General features: G+C 27.3%; 1 protein-coding gene and 1 long non-coding RNA gene across 2 annotated transcripts in view; one reads left to right on the plus strand and one right to left on the minus strand.

The window, feature by feature from the left end:
• The first annotated feature begins 405 nt into the window (after positions 1-405).
• LOC142329163 (uncharacterized) lies at positions 406-11,407 on the plus strand. The gene is made up of 3 exons (XR_012757432.1): positions 406-540; positions 5,278-5,368; positions 11,274-11,407. It is a non-coding gene; the product is annotated as an uncharacterized LOC142329163 (long non-coding RNA).
• The window catches only part of LOC142329161 (uncharacterized), a 488,476-nt gene continuing 480,391 nt past the window's right edge, over positions 11,012-19,096 (minus strand). Inside the window, exons 5-6 of the mRNA XM_075373514.1 lie at positions 15,476-15,525; positions 11,012-11,384 (exon numbers count right to left, since the gene is read on the minus strand). Of these exons, the coding sequence (XP_075229629.1) occupies positions 11,382-11,384; positions 15,476-15,525 (53 nt within the window). The 3' untranslated portion in view covers positions 11,012-11,381. The remainder of the gene's footprint in view (positions 11,385-15,475; positions 15,526-19,096) is intronic.

Genomic DNA, 19,096 nt, shown 5'->3' on the forward strand with positions numbered 1-19,096 from the left:
ATACCTAATATAAATCAGCTGTTTATGTAACTTTGCAGTGTTGTCACTTTGGCTGCCAAAAAAAACTAGTGTCTACTTTATTTAGAGACCCGTAAATAAAATAATTTGATAAAAACTAAAGCTTATTCATATTTCTTTTGAATTAAGCCCATTTTTATTATCAATTCTAGTTTTATTCATGTTTGCGACTACAATCTTTCTAGATTTAGAATTTGAAAATCTAAACAATGAAAACTGAATTATCTCTTTATTATATAAAAATTTCATTTAAAATATAGCCTTGTATTGATTTATTAATAATTAATTATTAATCTCCACAAAAATGTTTGAATTAAAACCGGGAAGTATACAAAATTTTATTCCACTAATAACTTCTGATTTTTTCATATTATTGTTTTTTATTGTTATTATTCAACTGTTATTTTTTGTAAATCTTCTACAATCTGAGGTTAATAATTATTAATAAATCAATATATTTAAATTAGGAAAAAATAAATATATGAACATGAAGTCGGATTCGAACCGATGTGCCTTTCGCTTGTAAGTTCCAAATATTTTATTAATTAAAACTTTATTTGGCTATAACTCTGGAACCGATGAAAACAAGTACCATTATGTATCGTTGAAAAGCTCTCAATGAGGGTTTTTTTTTAGAAAACGGTCAAAATCCAAATGTTTAGGATTTTGGCCTTTTTTTGACACGTTTGATTTAGTTGTTTGCAATCAAAAGTTGAGGTGAACAACTAGATCTTACAACAGTTGTTAATCCAAAATTTCAACATTCTACCGCTAATTGTTTTCTAGTTTCCAAGCAAATGGTTGGGCAGATTTTAATTTCCTTTTCACCAAAGTTCATTATTTTTTTTGTGTTATCAATTAATGCAATTAAATGTAACTATTGCCATTTAAGATTTTTATGTTGAGGTAGGTGTAGCGGAAAGGATGGATTCCACCTGTTTGAAAATAATTTTAAACTCTCCCCTTAACTTCATTACAACTCGCACAAACCTTTCATTATTCTGACAATTCTAAACAATTATCTTTGAAATCTATTTTCAAGTTTCTGTATATTTTCTGAATTTTAGTATCTGAATTATAATTGTTAGTCATGTAAAACAATGTGTATTAGTTAAGATTTTTTGCAAGTAACCACCACACAGCATTTCCAAGATTCCATTTTGTCAGTTAACATTCATTCTCCTGTAGTTCTCAAAACACAGACGTTATTGCTGTTAAAAACAATTATTCCATGCGATTCTTGGGCCCTTTAAATAGATGATTTATTTCACTTTGTAGCAGTATGTGCAATCTTTGTAGGAATTAAAGTGAGTTTGTTTAGAAAATCAATATTTATTAACAAATTATGTGATTGGGTAGAACTGGGATATGTTATAATATATATCGGTATATAATACAGGCAATTTTTAATTGAAAAGTACAATGGTTAGAGTGATTTTTAGAAATATAAAACTGTAATACTTAATTGTGTTTTGAAAAATAATGATTATTTATTGTTAATAACATGTAGGATTAAATGGTTTTATTTTTTACTTTATAAAGCTATTTGACCCATCCAATGAACATATATTCATATGAACATTCAATGAACATATATATATGGTCATAATTGTATATTTTATTTTTATTTTATAAGAACTGTATTGATTTTATAATTAGTTTAACATTAATAAACTCATTACTATTAAAATGGTGTATTTAAAAATAATAAATTGGCATAACTTGCAATATTTAATTATCAATATAAGTTTAAATTTAAGATCATTCCACTTTTGATATGTTAATTCACTGAGGTTTTATTTATAATAAACATTTTCTTGATATTTTACTAACTAATGACAAATCTTAGGATTTGGAAGCACATTCAGAACAGGTAAAATAATAGATCATCTTATTTTATTATATGTGTTGAGCATACTTTGATCAGTTTAATTTTAACAACACGGGAAATTCTTAGAAATATATTTCTTAAGAGAGATGTGGGTAATCATTTGGGTTTTACAAATTCAGTTGAATCTAGTATCAACTATTTGTTTAGAAATCAGATAAATACTGATTAATATGAATTATTTATTAGTGCAATATAAATTTACTGAAAAAGACTGTTCATTCTTATAAAAAAAAATGTTTAATATACTTCTCTTATTGGTTATTTATTCTTGGAGTGTACTAATTCTCTGTCAGTTATAGTTATTACAACTAACTACTTTATATGTTATTGTATATTACAGGAATTTTTTCCTAATGAGGTTTCTTTTTTCATTTTCTTGTATTTACTAAAAATGGAATAGAAAATCGCTAACTTTTATTTTTCAGAGGTATTATGTTTTTATTAAAAAAAAAGTAATAAAACATGTCTACTGAGTTTTCTTAGTTTTTTGTTCAGATTTTTTAACTTTTTAACAACCATTTGATTCTTTGTTAAATGGTAATAATTAACGAACTATCACAGTTTTCCTATATGTGTTATATTGAATCTATGCATATTTTATTTATAAAAATTACTTTTTGACATGCTTAATACTGTAGATGTGTTAGTGTTAAATTTAGCCTCATAAAGGTGGTTAAATTTATTTTTAATGTTAGAGAGATTTTTAAACATGTTCCATTAACTAGACTGTTCCATAAACTATTGCAATTGAAGTGAAATCTGAAATGCAGCTAACAGTAAAAAATTTCCGAAGACTGTATACCGGAAGAACACTACAGGCTTCCCATAACCAGTTTATTTTAAGTGCTTTAAATATTTTGGTTGTATTTCATATTAATTGTTGTACATAATTGAATTTGTTAAAAATTACAGGGGCAGTTAAAAGTGAAGAAGTAAGTTTTTGATTTTCTAAGTGCCATACATATATTTACTTCAGCATTACTACTTTTTTTTTTTTTTAAATTGTTATGTTTAGCTAATGCACAGCATTTTATTCCTGATGTGACAGATATTCCACTGTGAGGATTGCTTGCATCTATATTAATTTTTTTACTTCTGAAATATACGAGTGCTTATGCGCTTGATGTATAAAGTAGATTTAGATTTACTCTTGAATATTAAGTTCCAAGGTCATTCTTTGACCTGATTCATCTTATATTATATTTTACGCAACTTATAAATGAAACTCATAAAATAAACTTATAAATGTATATTTTAGATTCAAGTTACATCGGGACAAAAATTCAATTTATTGTTTATTTATTTAATGAAATTTTGAAATAAAGTATTTTATATTCAGCTGTAGAGTTATAGAAAATAAGTAAAAAATATATCACACTAGTAAAGGAATAAAATAAACCAAAATAGTTAGTTAGTTATGATAGGTGACTGGCATGTTAGACATAATAAGCAGTTTTGAATTCATTGAAGTTTTACCCATTTTTTTTTTTTTAGACTTGTTTGGTGAAATAAGTAGAAAAATGCATTTATCACACTTTTATGTATTAAGATTATATTTATAATTTTACTGCTATAAGTAATTAGCTATGCTTGCAAATTAGTACAGCTAGCAGCAAATAAGCTTTAGAGAGGAATGGAAAAAATATCAGCTGACCTGACCCAAACTACACAGATAATTACTATACACAGTTGATTCATTCTTAATATGCATTTAAATTGATTTATTTGATATTTTTGTAGTATATTAATTAATAACACAAGATAATTTTGTAAATATTTATTTTATTTTTATCATGACTTCTGTGTTGGGTTCTACTATCATTCTGTAATGTTTTTATAGAATAGAAATATTTAAAAAATCATAACAATAATAACACAACTATCCATATTGATGTTACCATTTTGTTTTTGTTTTTTTTTTGGGGGGGGAGGATTAGGAGACCCAGATTTAATAATTAAACAGGTACTTCAGCCATCAGGCTTATTGTGCAGCCTGATGTGAAGGAAAGAAAGTCTCCAAGTCAGTACATACGCAGGTTCCTACCAGTTAGTATGGAAGAACTAGCCAGGTTCTGAATCCTCAGCCAGGAGAAGCTGACAGGATCAAAGTTACAATCCATAGTACCAGTTATAAAAAAGAAGTGATCAGGGATTAGGAAAAGGAGAAATAGTGTAAAATTATGATCTATATATAAGACAATAAGATCATGCAAGTTAATTAGTACTACTACTTAACTAGCAGTATGTAACATCAGGTGATATTATATGTCTGATTACGGTAGACAGAAAGGAGTCTTAATATGTTGCTATTCTTCAATATGATATAATACTGAAGTTGTGTGCAAGGATTCTAGAAGTTATATTCAGTTATACCATTTAATTTATTTTTTGCATTTATAATTTTAATTCTTTGCATTTAAATTATTGATTTTAAATTTGTAGTATGAATGTGTATATACATTTATTTTATTAAATAAATTATACCTTAAATTTAGCATATTAAAAAAAGTGTACTTCATGCTATATATAAACTGACCTGTAAGATAAAATTTTTGTTGACTATTGATATATTACCAGGAAATGTCATTTAGACATAATTACTTTTTTTGTGAACAAAAAATGATATAAATTTTATAACAATATGATCTATTTTCATGTAATTAAATAATTTATTAGAAATGAAATTTACTTAAGTTAAAGCACATGATTTTAACTAAATAATAATGAATCATTAAGGAGTTAATCTGGATTATTACAATTATCAAGAAATGTTAAAGAGAACTAACTAATTTTTTTTATAAATGTCAATAGTTTCAGTCACAGGATTATAGTAAAAAAAAATTACTAATAATAATAAAAAGTGTTATTATTATAAATAATAAGTGTAACATATTATTGTAATAATAAGTGACATAAGTGTAACAGTTCAATATAAAGTAAATTTAATTCTTTAATAATAAACTAATGGTTTTGTAAAAATGAGTTATGTGGCTTTGAATTTACATTGATTAATGATATGATGTATTAGTTTAATAATGTAAGTTTTATTCAGGAGATCTGTATATTTTTCTATGGGGATAACGCTATTCAGAACTGCATTCTTCAGTTTGTCTAAGAATTGTGATTATTGGGTACTATTTTACTAATTAATTGATTTAGAAATCAATTTTTTTCATCCCAAGGAAATTAAACCCCGTATAAATTAATCAAATTGCAGTTCATTTCAACCCTTCTTTAAAGATTCTTGGTATCTATTTACCTTCCTGATTTGATTATTGCCAGTCTAGAGGATACTATGAGCAATGCATAATTGAATTGTGTTTACCTACAGGCACTTAAACAGATATAATTCTTTTATCAATGGACAGGAAACAGAATTTACAGATTGATCCAGTGAACCACCCAAAACATTACATGATAGATGAACTGCTATATAGATTCAGAATTTTCAGTGTAAAGGTAATAAGTACTCTAACTTAACACTTACAGAATCTAAAATAAGGTTGAAGGAAAAGGAAAATGATTGGTTGATGAGAAGGGGCAGTTTAAAGTAAAGGAACTGTAGCATAAGAAAGAAAATCATCCCATCAAGAGAGTAGCTGAAGCTCCTCTCCAGGGAAGCTGCACATTACTGATGAATAATTCTTCCACCAAAATTGATTTTTCTCCAGAAATTAAGAGAAAAACATTTGGAATAGAACAAGAGTTCTATAGAAACAACCTTGCTTATCCCCAGAATTATGTGGTATGATTTAGTATCCATATTCAACTGAACTATAAGGTGTTTAACAGACTCCTGTTTAAAAGATAAAATTTGGTGTTTGTTTAGAAAACTAGTCAGTCTACAACAAATTTTGTTAAATAAAAATATTTAACCAAAATAACTAATAAGTTTTACATTACCTGAAATGACATTAGCTTTATAAAATATAGGTTACTCCATACCACATCTCAGAATAATGTGTTTAGTACTTAAACAGAAAACAGAGTAGGGTCATAAATTATAAAAATATACATATATTAATTTATCTTTCAGTTTAATCAGTCATTGTATTTATATTATCTAAATCATCTCATTGCATTTACCTTGATATTATGTATGGATGTGAAAGGTATAATCAGTGGTATCTATTGTGCACTGATTTTTTTTTCTAAAAGCCTTTGTAAGTGTTATTTGGAATGAAATAATTTGTTTATTGGCCAGCTTGTTTTAATATACATTGATATTTTTTAATGTAAATCTGTTTTTACTACATATTGTTTTATTATGTATGTTATTTATGTACATAGCTGCTTCAATAAATCGGTTGGTAAAGTAACTTGACTTTAGTAAATAAATGTAAGCAAGCTTATTTTAGAGATCATATTCAACAATAAAGTTACAGTAAAACCTCCCTAAAATAGAATCTTGACAGTACAGAGTAAGAAAGTTTCATTAAAACTCAAGCTAATTTATACTAAGGATTTGTGGAATAAATTATACCAATATAAAATGAAGTTAGATAATAATATATGTTTGGAATATTCCAAAAACTTAACTGTGTATAGATTACATTATTTGTTAGTTTTTAAAAACTGAAACAGGTTATTTTTAAGAATACGTATTAAATTGTTTACTGTATAAATTTTGACTTACCAAAGTGATAGTGAGGACTGTTTCAATACACAGATATTTCACAAATGTAAAACACTTATTTCTATCTTCAAGTATATTATATTTTCCTTGAAAGTTACACTAAAAAAATAAGAAATACACCATCCTAAAACATAACATAAACTAACACTGATTCTAAAATAAAATAATTTTATAAATTTAAAAAAAATATAAAGTACTGTATTTAAACTAAATGGTTATCAAACAACTAAAAAGAAAAACCAGAACAATGATAAATGTTCACAACAAAATAGAAACTATTACTGCTTCCATTTACAGTGTTCATGGCACTGAATAAAATTATTTTCAATTAAGTAGAAATTCTAAGAAATAATTGGTTATCATTATCAAGAAGCGTTAAACAGAAGTAACTAAATTTTTTTATAAATGTCATAATAGTTTCAGTCACAAGAGCATAGTAAAAAAAAAAATTGATTGTTTACATAACCTGTCGCTTGCTACCGTACTTTATTAATGATCATCGGCTTATTGGCCAGAAGTTGGATCCATAAATATATCAGCGTATCTTGTACTAAACAACAATTAGTCATCTATTACATTTATTATGTTACAAATTATGGTTTGTGTACAATCTATTTTTTAATCACTTTATTTTGTTACGGACTATTCCATTCTTTTATTTTCTTTCCTCTTTATAGAATAAACTTAATATGTGAAATTAAAAGTAAATTCCATGTTTCTTAATTTTTGTATTAACAGAGTTTTCTGCCTTTAAGAGATTAATTTCTATTAAAATAAATTGGAACTTGGGAAACCGTATGTTTTAAGGAGATTCCATTTTGTGGAGATTTTGCTGTACTTATACAAGGGCATGACAGATCTCATGTTTTATAAAAACAAGTTTTTTTGACACTTGAATATTTCATTGCACATGTATTAAAATGCCATATTCTTTTGCAATTATGTATTTATATAATGATAATGTAATTTTTATTTTGCAGTCATTGGCTACTAATTTGGAAAAAAATTTTATTGGAAGTTGTTATAACTATTTCCAGTTTAAGAATTTCAATAAAAAAATAATATTTCATACCTCCTCATGTCTCATTAAAAAATACTGTTTCAACAAATGTGTTTGTGTAATCTACTAAGATTTAGTGCAGTATGGGATTTTTCCATAATTAGGTTTTTGTTAATTTTTAATAATAATCTTTCTTATTTTACTATTTGTAGTAGATTATTCTGTATTTGAATACAATCATTTATTATCTATAATGAGAAACTTATTATTTCTAATTAAAAAAGGTATAGAATTACAAAAAAAAAAATCCTAACTATATTTATATAAAAGTAGTTTGTTAATTTTAATCAAATTCCAAAATTTTTTTTTACTTTTAATTATGTAATGTAGTTTTAAGATTGTTTTTAGTATTGTATACATTTTAAAGTTTTGTTGTTTTTTTTTAGCATTAATATTCATTTTACTTCCAAAGTATGTTACTTCAAGGATGCTGTAATGTAATAATTCTAGGTTACTAATTTTTGTTTGTTACATAGAAGAAAAATTAATATTTTATTTTACTGTTATATTTAAAAAAAGTTTGCTTTCCACCTTGTAGTTCTTTTCGTAATATATGGTAGATATTTGAGTATAGTTGCTGTTAAAGGAGATCTTTTTTTGATGTCCTTTTACAATTAAATAGTAATTTTAAATAAAAATACAGATAACTTAATTTTAATAATTTATTAGTGTTTGAGGACAGTATTAATCATCTATAATGCTTTATAAGAGGGATCCAAAAAAATGTACTCACTATTTGCTAGTCCATATCTTGTGACAAATTTGACTTGACGTGAAAAAAAAGATTTTTGGCACTTAGTGAAGGTTATGGTATGTGTTCGAAATGGCCCTTCTAAACAATGCCCATGGTGCCAAAGTGCACACTGAACTACGGCTTTTAGTGTATCTAGGGGTTACGGCAGCACATGACTATGATTTTTTCACATAGCTCATTGATTGTTGCTGGTTTTTCTCGATACACATCATTCTTGATTCCCCTAGAGGTAGAAGTCCAAAGAAGTCAAATCAGGAGACCAAGGTGGTTACTCAACAGCACCTCTTCGACCCACCCACCGTCCGGGTAGAGTTTTATCAAGGTACAACCTGACATCTCAATGGTAGTAAGGTGGGACTCCGTCTTGTTGCATATAGAAAAGTTCATCACCATACAGGTATTGGATGGCAGGCAAAATCCTTGTCTGAAGTATATCAAGATACTATCACCAGTTATGGTACCCTCGAAGAAGAAGGGAACAGTCAAACCACGCACTGATAGACCACACCACACTAGAGCCTACTAGACACTATTGTGGCAATTCACAGTACCGTTAAGTTTGAATTTCACCTTGTCAGTCCACACAAACTTCCCTACAAATTTCTCATCCTCAACAACAGTGTGCTGAAACCATTCACAGTATTCGGTCCTTTGATCTGGTTCATCCTTATTCATCGCATGTAGCAGTCTTGGAATGTTTCACTTTACACTCTTCAGAATGCATCTGACACTTGACCGGCTCACCTCACCCTGGTTCACTGATTTTTGCAGTGATCTTTCCTTGTGCACATCTTTAACAGTTCCGTTGGCTTTGAATTTATCATGAATGCAGGCAATTGTTCGATGGGTTGGTGGCGGTGTTCCAAACTCCCATGCCACTGCTGTTGTACCTCATGAATGTTCTTGTACTTCCCGTACCACTTCAGTACAGCCTTGCGTTCAACAAACGATAAATGAACCTCAGCAATTAGTGCTACTTGACTGTCTTCTGCTGCACTGGCTAATATGACTGGCTCATTCCATGACCAACCACCTGTGCATGCACAGCATAAGTTGCCAGCTCCGCCTACCATGATAAATTTAATGCCTTACACTACACACACTAGAGAGTTTAAGTCTTTTTGTTTAGATATTATTTAATTACAAATAATGAGTACTTTTTTTTACCCCTCTGTATTTACTTGCTTCTTTTAGAAAATAATTTAAAAAGATTACATTGGGCTTCAATTAGTTTTCATTCACTTGAAATATAATTACTATTTACTAAGTAGACTGTTTAATTTTATATAAATCATTAATTAGCAAACTAATACTGTTAAAAACATTTTTGTATCAAAACAATGTATCTTATAGTCTACAGTAAAGTATGCTGCCATCATTGATGCATTTATTTTAATAATTAGCTTCAGTGCTCTTTTCATTCTCATTCCCACCATTCAATTCAACCACTCTTTCATTACATCAATCATTAGTAATTTGTCTCCCAAAAATGTCAATGATTTGAAAAACAGGAGTTGCTCAGAGGCTCATCTAGAATACAATAATTGACTGATTTGATTTTGGATAGCACAGTGCAACTTCTGAACTGTTTCACAATAGGCTTGTAATTGTTGTTCCTTATAATAAAAGTTAATCGACTGAAGATTGCAAATTCTTTCTTTTTTTTGAATGAGGGTGATAACCCTCCACAGCATTTTGTTTATAGAGTACTATACAAACAGCTTGTTTCATCTCTGATAACTACCCAATACAGAAATTCATTACTTTCTGCATAGCAAATGAGGACTTCAGATAACGTATATAACAGTATATAATCCATAGAATTTTTGTTGAATAATTTTATCAAGAATTACTCTTTGGAAACGTATAGTAAAATCAATTTTCCATTCTGCAAAATGGTGACTGAGACAAATTTATTATCTATGTTCATTTTCAAGCTACTATTACAATCAAGGTTTCTTGAAAATCATTTCCATTCACTCTACTGCCCCAGAATATTTTAAAACCTTTTTTACATATTTCTTTTGATAATTAGGTTAAAATCATACACAATAACCAATTGCACTTGAATTTTAGCCAGTCCAAAACAATTGCTACTTAGATTTCACAATCAGCAGAAATGTCAACTTTCTTATTAATTTTAAGACTATAACTCATATATAAACAGCTATACAATGGCATAGCGAAAAAATCAACAAACCAGTGAACCTGTTCCACAGGTTTGCTTACCTCTATCAGCAAAAATGCTGAATGGTTTTCTTTTAAGATTGCCCTCACAGTTGATAGATATATTGAAGCGATTAATTTATTATGTGTAAATTGTGTTAAATATCACTTACTTCTTGCCAGAATGAGTAGGTATAAAGATGGAGTTACATTTCAAATAAATTAATTTTGTTTACACATCTGTTTTAAAACCCTGGATATTCTTTTTTGTTATCTTTTTTTTTATTATAAACAATTTTAGTATTTTCTATATATGTTGTACACTGAAGAAAAATCTAAAAACATCATTTTAAGTTAAAAGTTGTGCGATTGTAGATTTGCTGGCCAAGACAGAATAATGTTTATGAAAAAAATATTCTTCTAACAAGAATAAGATTTTTTGTTAAAAAATATTTTTCAGTTTTAAAAGAAATTTAAATTCCAAGGTCATTAAATGACTTTTAATGCAAGATATAACAATCTCCCCCCCACCCACCAAAAAAGCAAGATATAACGACCCCAAATGATGATTAAAATAATTATAAATATTAGTCAAAGCCTTGAAAGTTCTGGATAGGTGTATTGGGGGTGAAAGAATACATGCTCAGACAGACCTTTTTTCTTCTGAAGATTTCATGTTGATTTATTAAACAGTTAAGTAAATAAGGTTAGCATTACTCAGTTCATACCTTATTTATGTATTATATAGATAATCTCAGATATGGTAGATCTGCTACTTTATGGATGACAAAAAGGAACTGCTTCAACATTTGACTTCAAAGATCAAGAATTTGTAAAACCTTGGATCAGAGCAGGATTACTAAAGAAAAAAAAATTGTTATCGTTTATATTAACATAAGAATATTAATTAAATTAATGAGTAATGATGCTGATAAAAATATAATACAATAAAAAATTACTTTTAAAACATTAATTTAAGTTCACATTAAAAGTAGATGCAGAAAATTCAGGTTTATCTAATTAGTAACTATTATTTTTTAATAGCTCATTTTATGAATAGTTTTTTTTTTTTAAGTAAAATCATAAGTTAATATAAATTCTTAGATAATTTAAAAAAATATAGATTGAAGAATTGTAAGATCCTTATTCGTATGCCATATTATTTTTTTTTGTAGCTGTTTAAATATTCGTAGAAATTAATGACTTAATTAATGGAATTGTGTTATTAAAAGAAAAAAAAATGTATTTTATTAATTTTTTGTTAATCTAATTATATGTATTTTTTGTTACTAGAATTGTTTTCTATCCTTCTTTCTGTTTATCCAGTTCTATGAATGAATCATTTTTATTACAATTATTAATTAAATGTTATTTATTTTTATATTCATTAAGACAGGCAGTTAACGTGTAATTTCCATGTTATATTATTAAGAAAATAATATAAATAATTTCTTAAATATTAATCAGTGACTTTTTGTACGGCTTCAGAAAACTTATATTCTAATAAATTATATTATTATGGATTATTATTTAAAACATATGTATTACAAAACTTAATTCAATAAACAGGCCTAATTTATTTATACCAACGTATTGCTGATTTTGACTTCTCTGATAATAATAATTAGTAATAATAATTATAAATTAAATAATATTGTACTTTATATTATCTTTGAGATAGTATTATTTTAATTACTGAGCATGAATAATTTTATTTTGATTTTGATGATATTAACATAGATAAAATAAGTTTGTCAGTATAACTTTTATTGCTTTATAATACTTTCAGTAATTGTAGATATGAGGGCAAGAATAATAGTTTTTAAAAAACCAAAGTATTTTAATAATTATAAATTTTAGGATACATATATATATGTATACATATAAATTAATAATATTGTGCATTGCATGGTATATTTTAACGTGTACATAAAATTAATTGTATAATGTATTATTATGATAGTGTAGGTAATTTATCATTACTACTATTATTAGGTAATTAGGATAATAAAATATAATTTTTATAGTTTAATAAGTATAATTTAATTGTAAAGTAACCTTTGTTAAATTTAAAGTGCCTTTATCATTTTATTTTATATTATTTGTTAAAGTTATAAAAAAAAAGTATTATAATAATAGGGAATTGTTTTTTATTTAATTTTTAAAAAGCATCATTAGCAGAATCATTTCTCTTTAAAATTACAAGATTTTCTCTCTTTTTTAAATATAAATAAAAAACACTACTTATACTAACACTTATGACATTATAAAACTTTACAATCTTTTTAAGAATTATACACCCTGTTACCAGATAGTAAAAAAAAATACTGCTTCTTCTAACAAAGGTAGAGCATGTAAAACACAACTATTTGTGGTTTTTACAGAAATACAAACTGTCAGCAGAAGTATTATATTCCATAGATGTCTCTAGTGCGATTTTTTTATTTTGTGGCTATTAGGACAGACTTTATGAACTGAATCCCCACACTATTGATGAACTGAAGATGAACATTCAACAATAAATTGACAGCTCTGACAAAAACATTTTGAATCAGCTGACTCTCGATATGATCACGCAAACACAATAGTGAATTGCTGTTCAGGGTTCTCGCATTAAAAATGTTTTGTAAAAATATGTAAACTTCTGCTAATGTAAATACAGAATATAATGTAATTTAAGTTTCCATTTTTTCATTTCATTCCTAAAATGTTATATGTTACAACTGTATTTATTCTTTAGTGGTTTTAAGTTGCTCACCCGGTATTCTCCCGTTCATGATAATCTCATGATATTATCCCAAGATAATACAGACATTAAGTGGAGAGGTCCTGAGTGATCTAATATTAGATAGACTTTTTGTTATTTTTTAATCAGAGGTAAAACCCAGTATGTAAAAATCCAGTAATAATTTTATTTAAATGACATAACTATGAACTTAAATTCTACTACTACGCAATATATTGCACCACTCTACACAACAATCCTGATCTGTTCCAATTTTTAGAAGTAACATCTTTGTTGACTCTGTTAAGTTAAAAAAGGTAATATTTAAAAGTTAAACAAATACCACTCAACCATATTAAAAAAAATATAGTGTCATCATATATAATTACCAGTTTGTGTCTGAATAAGAAGAAGACGTTTAAGTCATGAGAAAGTCGAAACTTGACATAATGCTGCTGCCACCAAAATTAAAAAAAAGTTGGGGTTTTCCATTTAATACCACAAAGTAAGATATACCCAAAACACAACATTCATTTCTTATTCAAAACAATTTAAGAGTATAAGAGCAGTACAATTACATACAATTTGAAGGTATACTTTTACTTCTCTAAATCAAATAGTGAACAGTTTAAAAAAAAATTACTGCACTGCACACGCAAAAACAGAGATCTATAAAACAATTTAGTTACCAATTACATAAATAGTTCAGTGACTTAGAAATAAAATAATTTGTTGGTCAAAGCAAATATTTGTATGCAACAACTACCTAGAAATTGTGTTCATTTATTTTGAAAAAATATTAGCACATACAAAACATTTTTACTTCATACAATTTAAAACCATAAGTTTTGTTTATTTTTTTAAATTGCCTCCAGCCAAATTAAAATACTCATCACAAATTATCACATAACTTTTGAACTATCATCGTAAAATTTTTTTACCTGTAATCTTATCTACCCTTTAACAATGAATTCCAAGTGCTCATCCTCATAATCATCAAAGCACTGGTTACAAGACGCTTCTTAATCTTTTAAGAGTTCGTAATCACTAAATAATAAATCACAGCTTTATGAAGGATGATCAAATAATTCAAACTTGAATTATTATACCAAAGTTCAAGTTTATCTGGCAGTAACTAAGCGTGCACTTTTATGCAAGAAAACGATGCCCTAGTTCAATGTGGTGTAATGCTTGTTTTGAATCGCCCTATCTTTTTTTTTGTATATATCTCATAGCACAATTCCAAACTAGGTACACACCCATGAATCAACCGTTCACCCTCTTAGTCTCAAATTGCCATAATTTGCCCCTCCTTTATTGCTATAATTTTTCTGTCTGAGAAGTTTATTAAAAGCTTCTTTGATATTTTTGGTGAAAGAGAATAAAAACTTATCCAGGAAAGCATCACCTTAGTGTTGTAATCCTAAAGAAAGGACAATAACAATCTTTTCCACTGTCTTTATGTCGCACAAGAATTTTAGATCCCACCAGGCACAAAACACTCAACGGTCTATCATTACTGAGGTGGAACTTTATGAATTGATCAAGAGTTCTAAAGAAATCAATCAGAAAATTCAATAATGCAAAAATTGCATTAATCTAAATCCACACTGTTCGGCTGAACCAATTCATTATTTATGACTATCAGCCACCTGCTTCTCATCGTAGAAATGGGTCTGGCCATTTCTAAATACAATTAATGAACAGTTGCCTCACACTATCTTCAATCATGCATTCTCACCATAAACTTTGCAAAATTGATAATGAATTTTTAAAAGTTTCGGGTTAACAGTAATCTTGTTACATAGTGTAGTGAACAGCTGGCAAGATTCTTAGTTGCAGTACACTTGTACAATGTGCAGAGTTCCGCCAAACTCCTACAATAAAACTGCATCATTAACTCAATCCTCACATGCTGCATTTAAAACTTTTACTTTCAAGATATCAGAGTATAACTTTTCACTATTTTGAGTAGATCTAAAGAAAAATATTTTATTTCTTAAACTTGGTTTTGATTTCACACTCGCATTAAAGTAGCTTTATTTATGGATTTATTTGCATTACGTCTTTTTTTTATTTAAATTCATACATTTTTACCCAGGTCTTTCAATTGGTAAGAGGTCAGTTTATTCATAGAAAAAATGTATTACAGATAAATACACGAGTAAACTGTACTTATAATTTATTCATCTATCTACTACCAATAAAAACAAATTATTATTTACCTGAATAGACGCACTATGATTAGGCATTCCAGATGAAATTGACATTAGAACTGAAAAAAACAAAAAAAAGGTATGTAATATTTTTTTTAAATTGACAAATTCTACTTTTAAAACATACCTATGAAATATGAAAATTTTGTTATATTTTTTTGAAAATACAAATTGAAAGCAAAAAATTAAAAAAAAACAGACAATACATAAACATGCATGATTTAAAAATAAATATATCAAGCTAATAGAAATAAATATGCAAAAATTAAAAAAAGCTATTAATGCGATAAAATCAGATTTATTTTCCTAAGTTTAAAAAAAAAGAGAAATAAATACTGTCACTTAACTAATATTCAATTAAATCATTAATCAAAAAATTAAAATGTTACAATTCAATTATACTTAAATAATATACTATACATATAAATTAATTATTAGTTTCAGGAATGTTTCTGTACGGCTATCCACACTGCTATCCTGTTTTTTAAATTCTAACTTGACATTACAATGACCTAAAAAACCGCTTGGTCTATTCATTAATTTTATTTTAAAAAATTGTGACAGTGTATTCTAATCTATATTTAAAACAGTTATTTATCTTGAACCCTAATATAGATCTTAAAGCAGCAGATAACTTTAGACACAGAAAAGTATTATTTTATTAAATATTAAATTCTGTATATGAAAAAAAGTACTTTTTTAGGAACATATTTCTTTTTTTTATCACAAAATAAGACAGAGATTCTAAGCAACTGACAGCTAATTAAAAGTTATTTTAATTAGAAGGATCAGTCAATCAATAAAGAGGAAAATGGCAACAGAGGAAATCTCACAATAACTTTAAATTTATGTAATTGTAAAGCTCCATTTGTTTTATTTCTTATAGACTTTTTTATTCTTAATCTTTTATTACTTTTCCTTCATCTTCTGGAATACAATAAATCTTCTTCATTCCCTTAACATCTCCACTTTTACAAATTATTTGAAATTCTGTGTTATTTTAAATACTGTTACTCTGTTAAAAGAAATCAACATTATTAACAGTTTCAGTTTTCCTAGTACTTGTTTCTCAATGCATTCTTTTTCCCTTGTTTATATTTTTGAGAATATACCACTTACATTTATCTAAAGTGTCCATATCCACAGCACAGACCCAGTTAGAAATCAGGTAAAGATAAAACCCATTAGACACTCCAAGGGAAGAATGGATCCAGGATCGATGAAGAGACTGAATAATTTAAAATCCAGTCCATCTATCTTTAGTGGACCACATAATAAGAAAAACAGCCCCATCAGTAGGAGTATTTCAAGCTTCTCTGTGGACACTGAGTTTCCACTTTCATTTCTTTGAGAAATTATGGTACCTAGGATGGGTACTGCGTATTAGTGATCAGCAACCTCAGCTCAAATGTATGCCTCAATTAATCTCTATTCTTTACGTATTAAACAGCTACCTGAAAACAAATTTAACCTTTCTTTATTAAGCAAACCAGTTTTCCATTCCTAAAATTGTACGCCCTGTGGAATTATCTGACTGCATTATAAACCATTCACCCAGACCCCCCACTGGAAGGTTAAGTGGTGGTAATCCTTTACTTGAGTGAGTAGATAATATTCCTGATATTGATTTGCGATGCTACTACCTCAGGTTCAAGTAGCTAGCTAAAAGTAGAATTCTTAATGGATTTGAACCCCTTACATGTTACTGGTTTTTTTACTTTTTGAACTGATGTAAGTGCCTAATTGTAATTGTGCCTGTATCCCTAACGTAATGTAATTTTTAAGTAAATTGTATTTGAGATTTATAATAAGATGGATATTTTAAGACTTTACATACAAAACAATAGAAAAGTAAACAAAATAAAATATCAAGCACATCAAAATGATGTGCCATAAATTTGTACAATTCTTCTATTTCTGTAAATTTGTATTATTTTATTTACTGAAAATTTTTCTTGTTCCTTACATCTTTCTTTATTTCATTATAACTTCTTTCTCGACTATAAGTCTCATCTTCTCTTTACTTTCATTTTTTCCTTATTATTATTTTACTGAATGATACTTACTAGAATGTTGCTCAACCAGATATATAATTTTCAGTTCTTTTGTTATACTTTTTTTTTAAATTACCTATTATTTTTTTAATTTTGTGTTAAGAACATTAAATATATACCGTTCAAAAGATAATTCAATTAGTTTAAAAAAATAAAATTATAATTAAATAATAATTAAAATTATTAAGCACGAATTATCATTAATCAAAAGAGATTGTTAATTATTATTATTGTCATCAACAAAATGTATAAACTTGAGAAATCTATAAAATGCTGTAGAGCTTTATCAGTATTTATTTAAAACAAATGAAAGTGAATTTTCTATTATTTGTGATAAAAAGGTACAATAAATTTGAAATTTAAGATGATAATTACTTTCTATATTAGCTTTTTATATTCTTTACTAGCAGTAATGAATTACAGTTCTTTGAGCCATACTCAAACACTAATTTTATTTAAGTGTGATTATTTACTTGTTTCTTTTAATTACAATTGTAGATATTATTTTAAAAGTAACTGGATGCAACACAATCTTCTCTATAAATCTTCTAAATGTAGACACGACACACAAAATAACACGACAGACATTCTGCTCTTGTCGGCATTCTACATACCTATATAAAACACAAAAATATTCATCCTTTCAAACCGATTATTGAGATTTTCAAGACCTGTCAACACCTTCATCAACAAATACTACAAGGCCACATACCTTTTAGATAATTGCTGAGAGATGGATGGAGCAATGCAGTTCACAAACCTATCAAAGTATATCAATTTCCTTCAACGTTTCTATTCCCTGTTCTATAGTTGTTTAGCAACTATTATATTGTCTACCGGGCTGCTTCTTTCTCTTCATATACTTACAGAGAAAGCAAATTTCAGATGTCTAGTTGGACTCAACTGATCTGAACAAGAGTTGGACTGTAGTTTAAATTTTAAAAAACGTTTAGATAAAATAATCATATTTCTGCTAAATCCAAAAGCATTTTACGATCTAGGAGTAACTATTTAATTTATGTGTGAGTATTGTTATTGTAATAGGCAACTTAATGTGTGTCACAAGTCACTCACAAAATGACATAGTCGTACTCAAAAATACACCTAGTATTTCACGATGGGCTTATTAGGGATTTTCCTGTGCCTTCTTTACTTAAATGAATATACTTTTGCATTTGTCTAAAAAAAATACTGGTGATGTTCAGTACTACAAATTACATTTTCACTCTGTTCACTGTGGGGACTGGCCATTGTGTATAGTGAACATCATTATTATCAGAGAAAGTTAGTCTGACAGTGTCTTCTTTATCTCAGTTGTTGCTGTATGTCTATCATAATCATAAAAAAGAATGGAAAAGATAGTATACATCAGGAAAAATATGATATAATTTCTTTATTGTCCCTCCTTTTTTAAGCTACAAAACCAGCAAAATTTCAAAAAATTTTAATATTTTTCTTCAGAGAACTAAGATTATAATGAATATATTTTTTCCACAGGAAATGCAGTGTCATGTGAAGAGGAAGACGATTAAATATAATACCACCCAGATAAAGCAGATTGCACTTTGTACTATAT

Source organism: Lycorma delicatula, chromosome 8 (genome assembly GCF_047948215.1).
Source record: "Lycorma delicatula isolate Av1 chromosome 8, ASM4794821v1, whole genome shotgun sequence".
Taxonomy (NCBI): domain Eukaryota; kingdom Metazoa; phylum Arthropoda; class Insecta; order Hemiptera; family Fulgoridae; genus Lycorma; species Lycorma delicatula.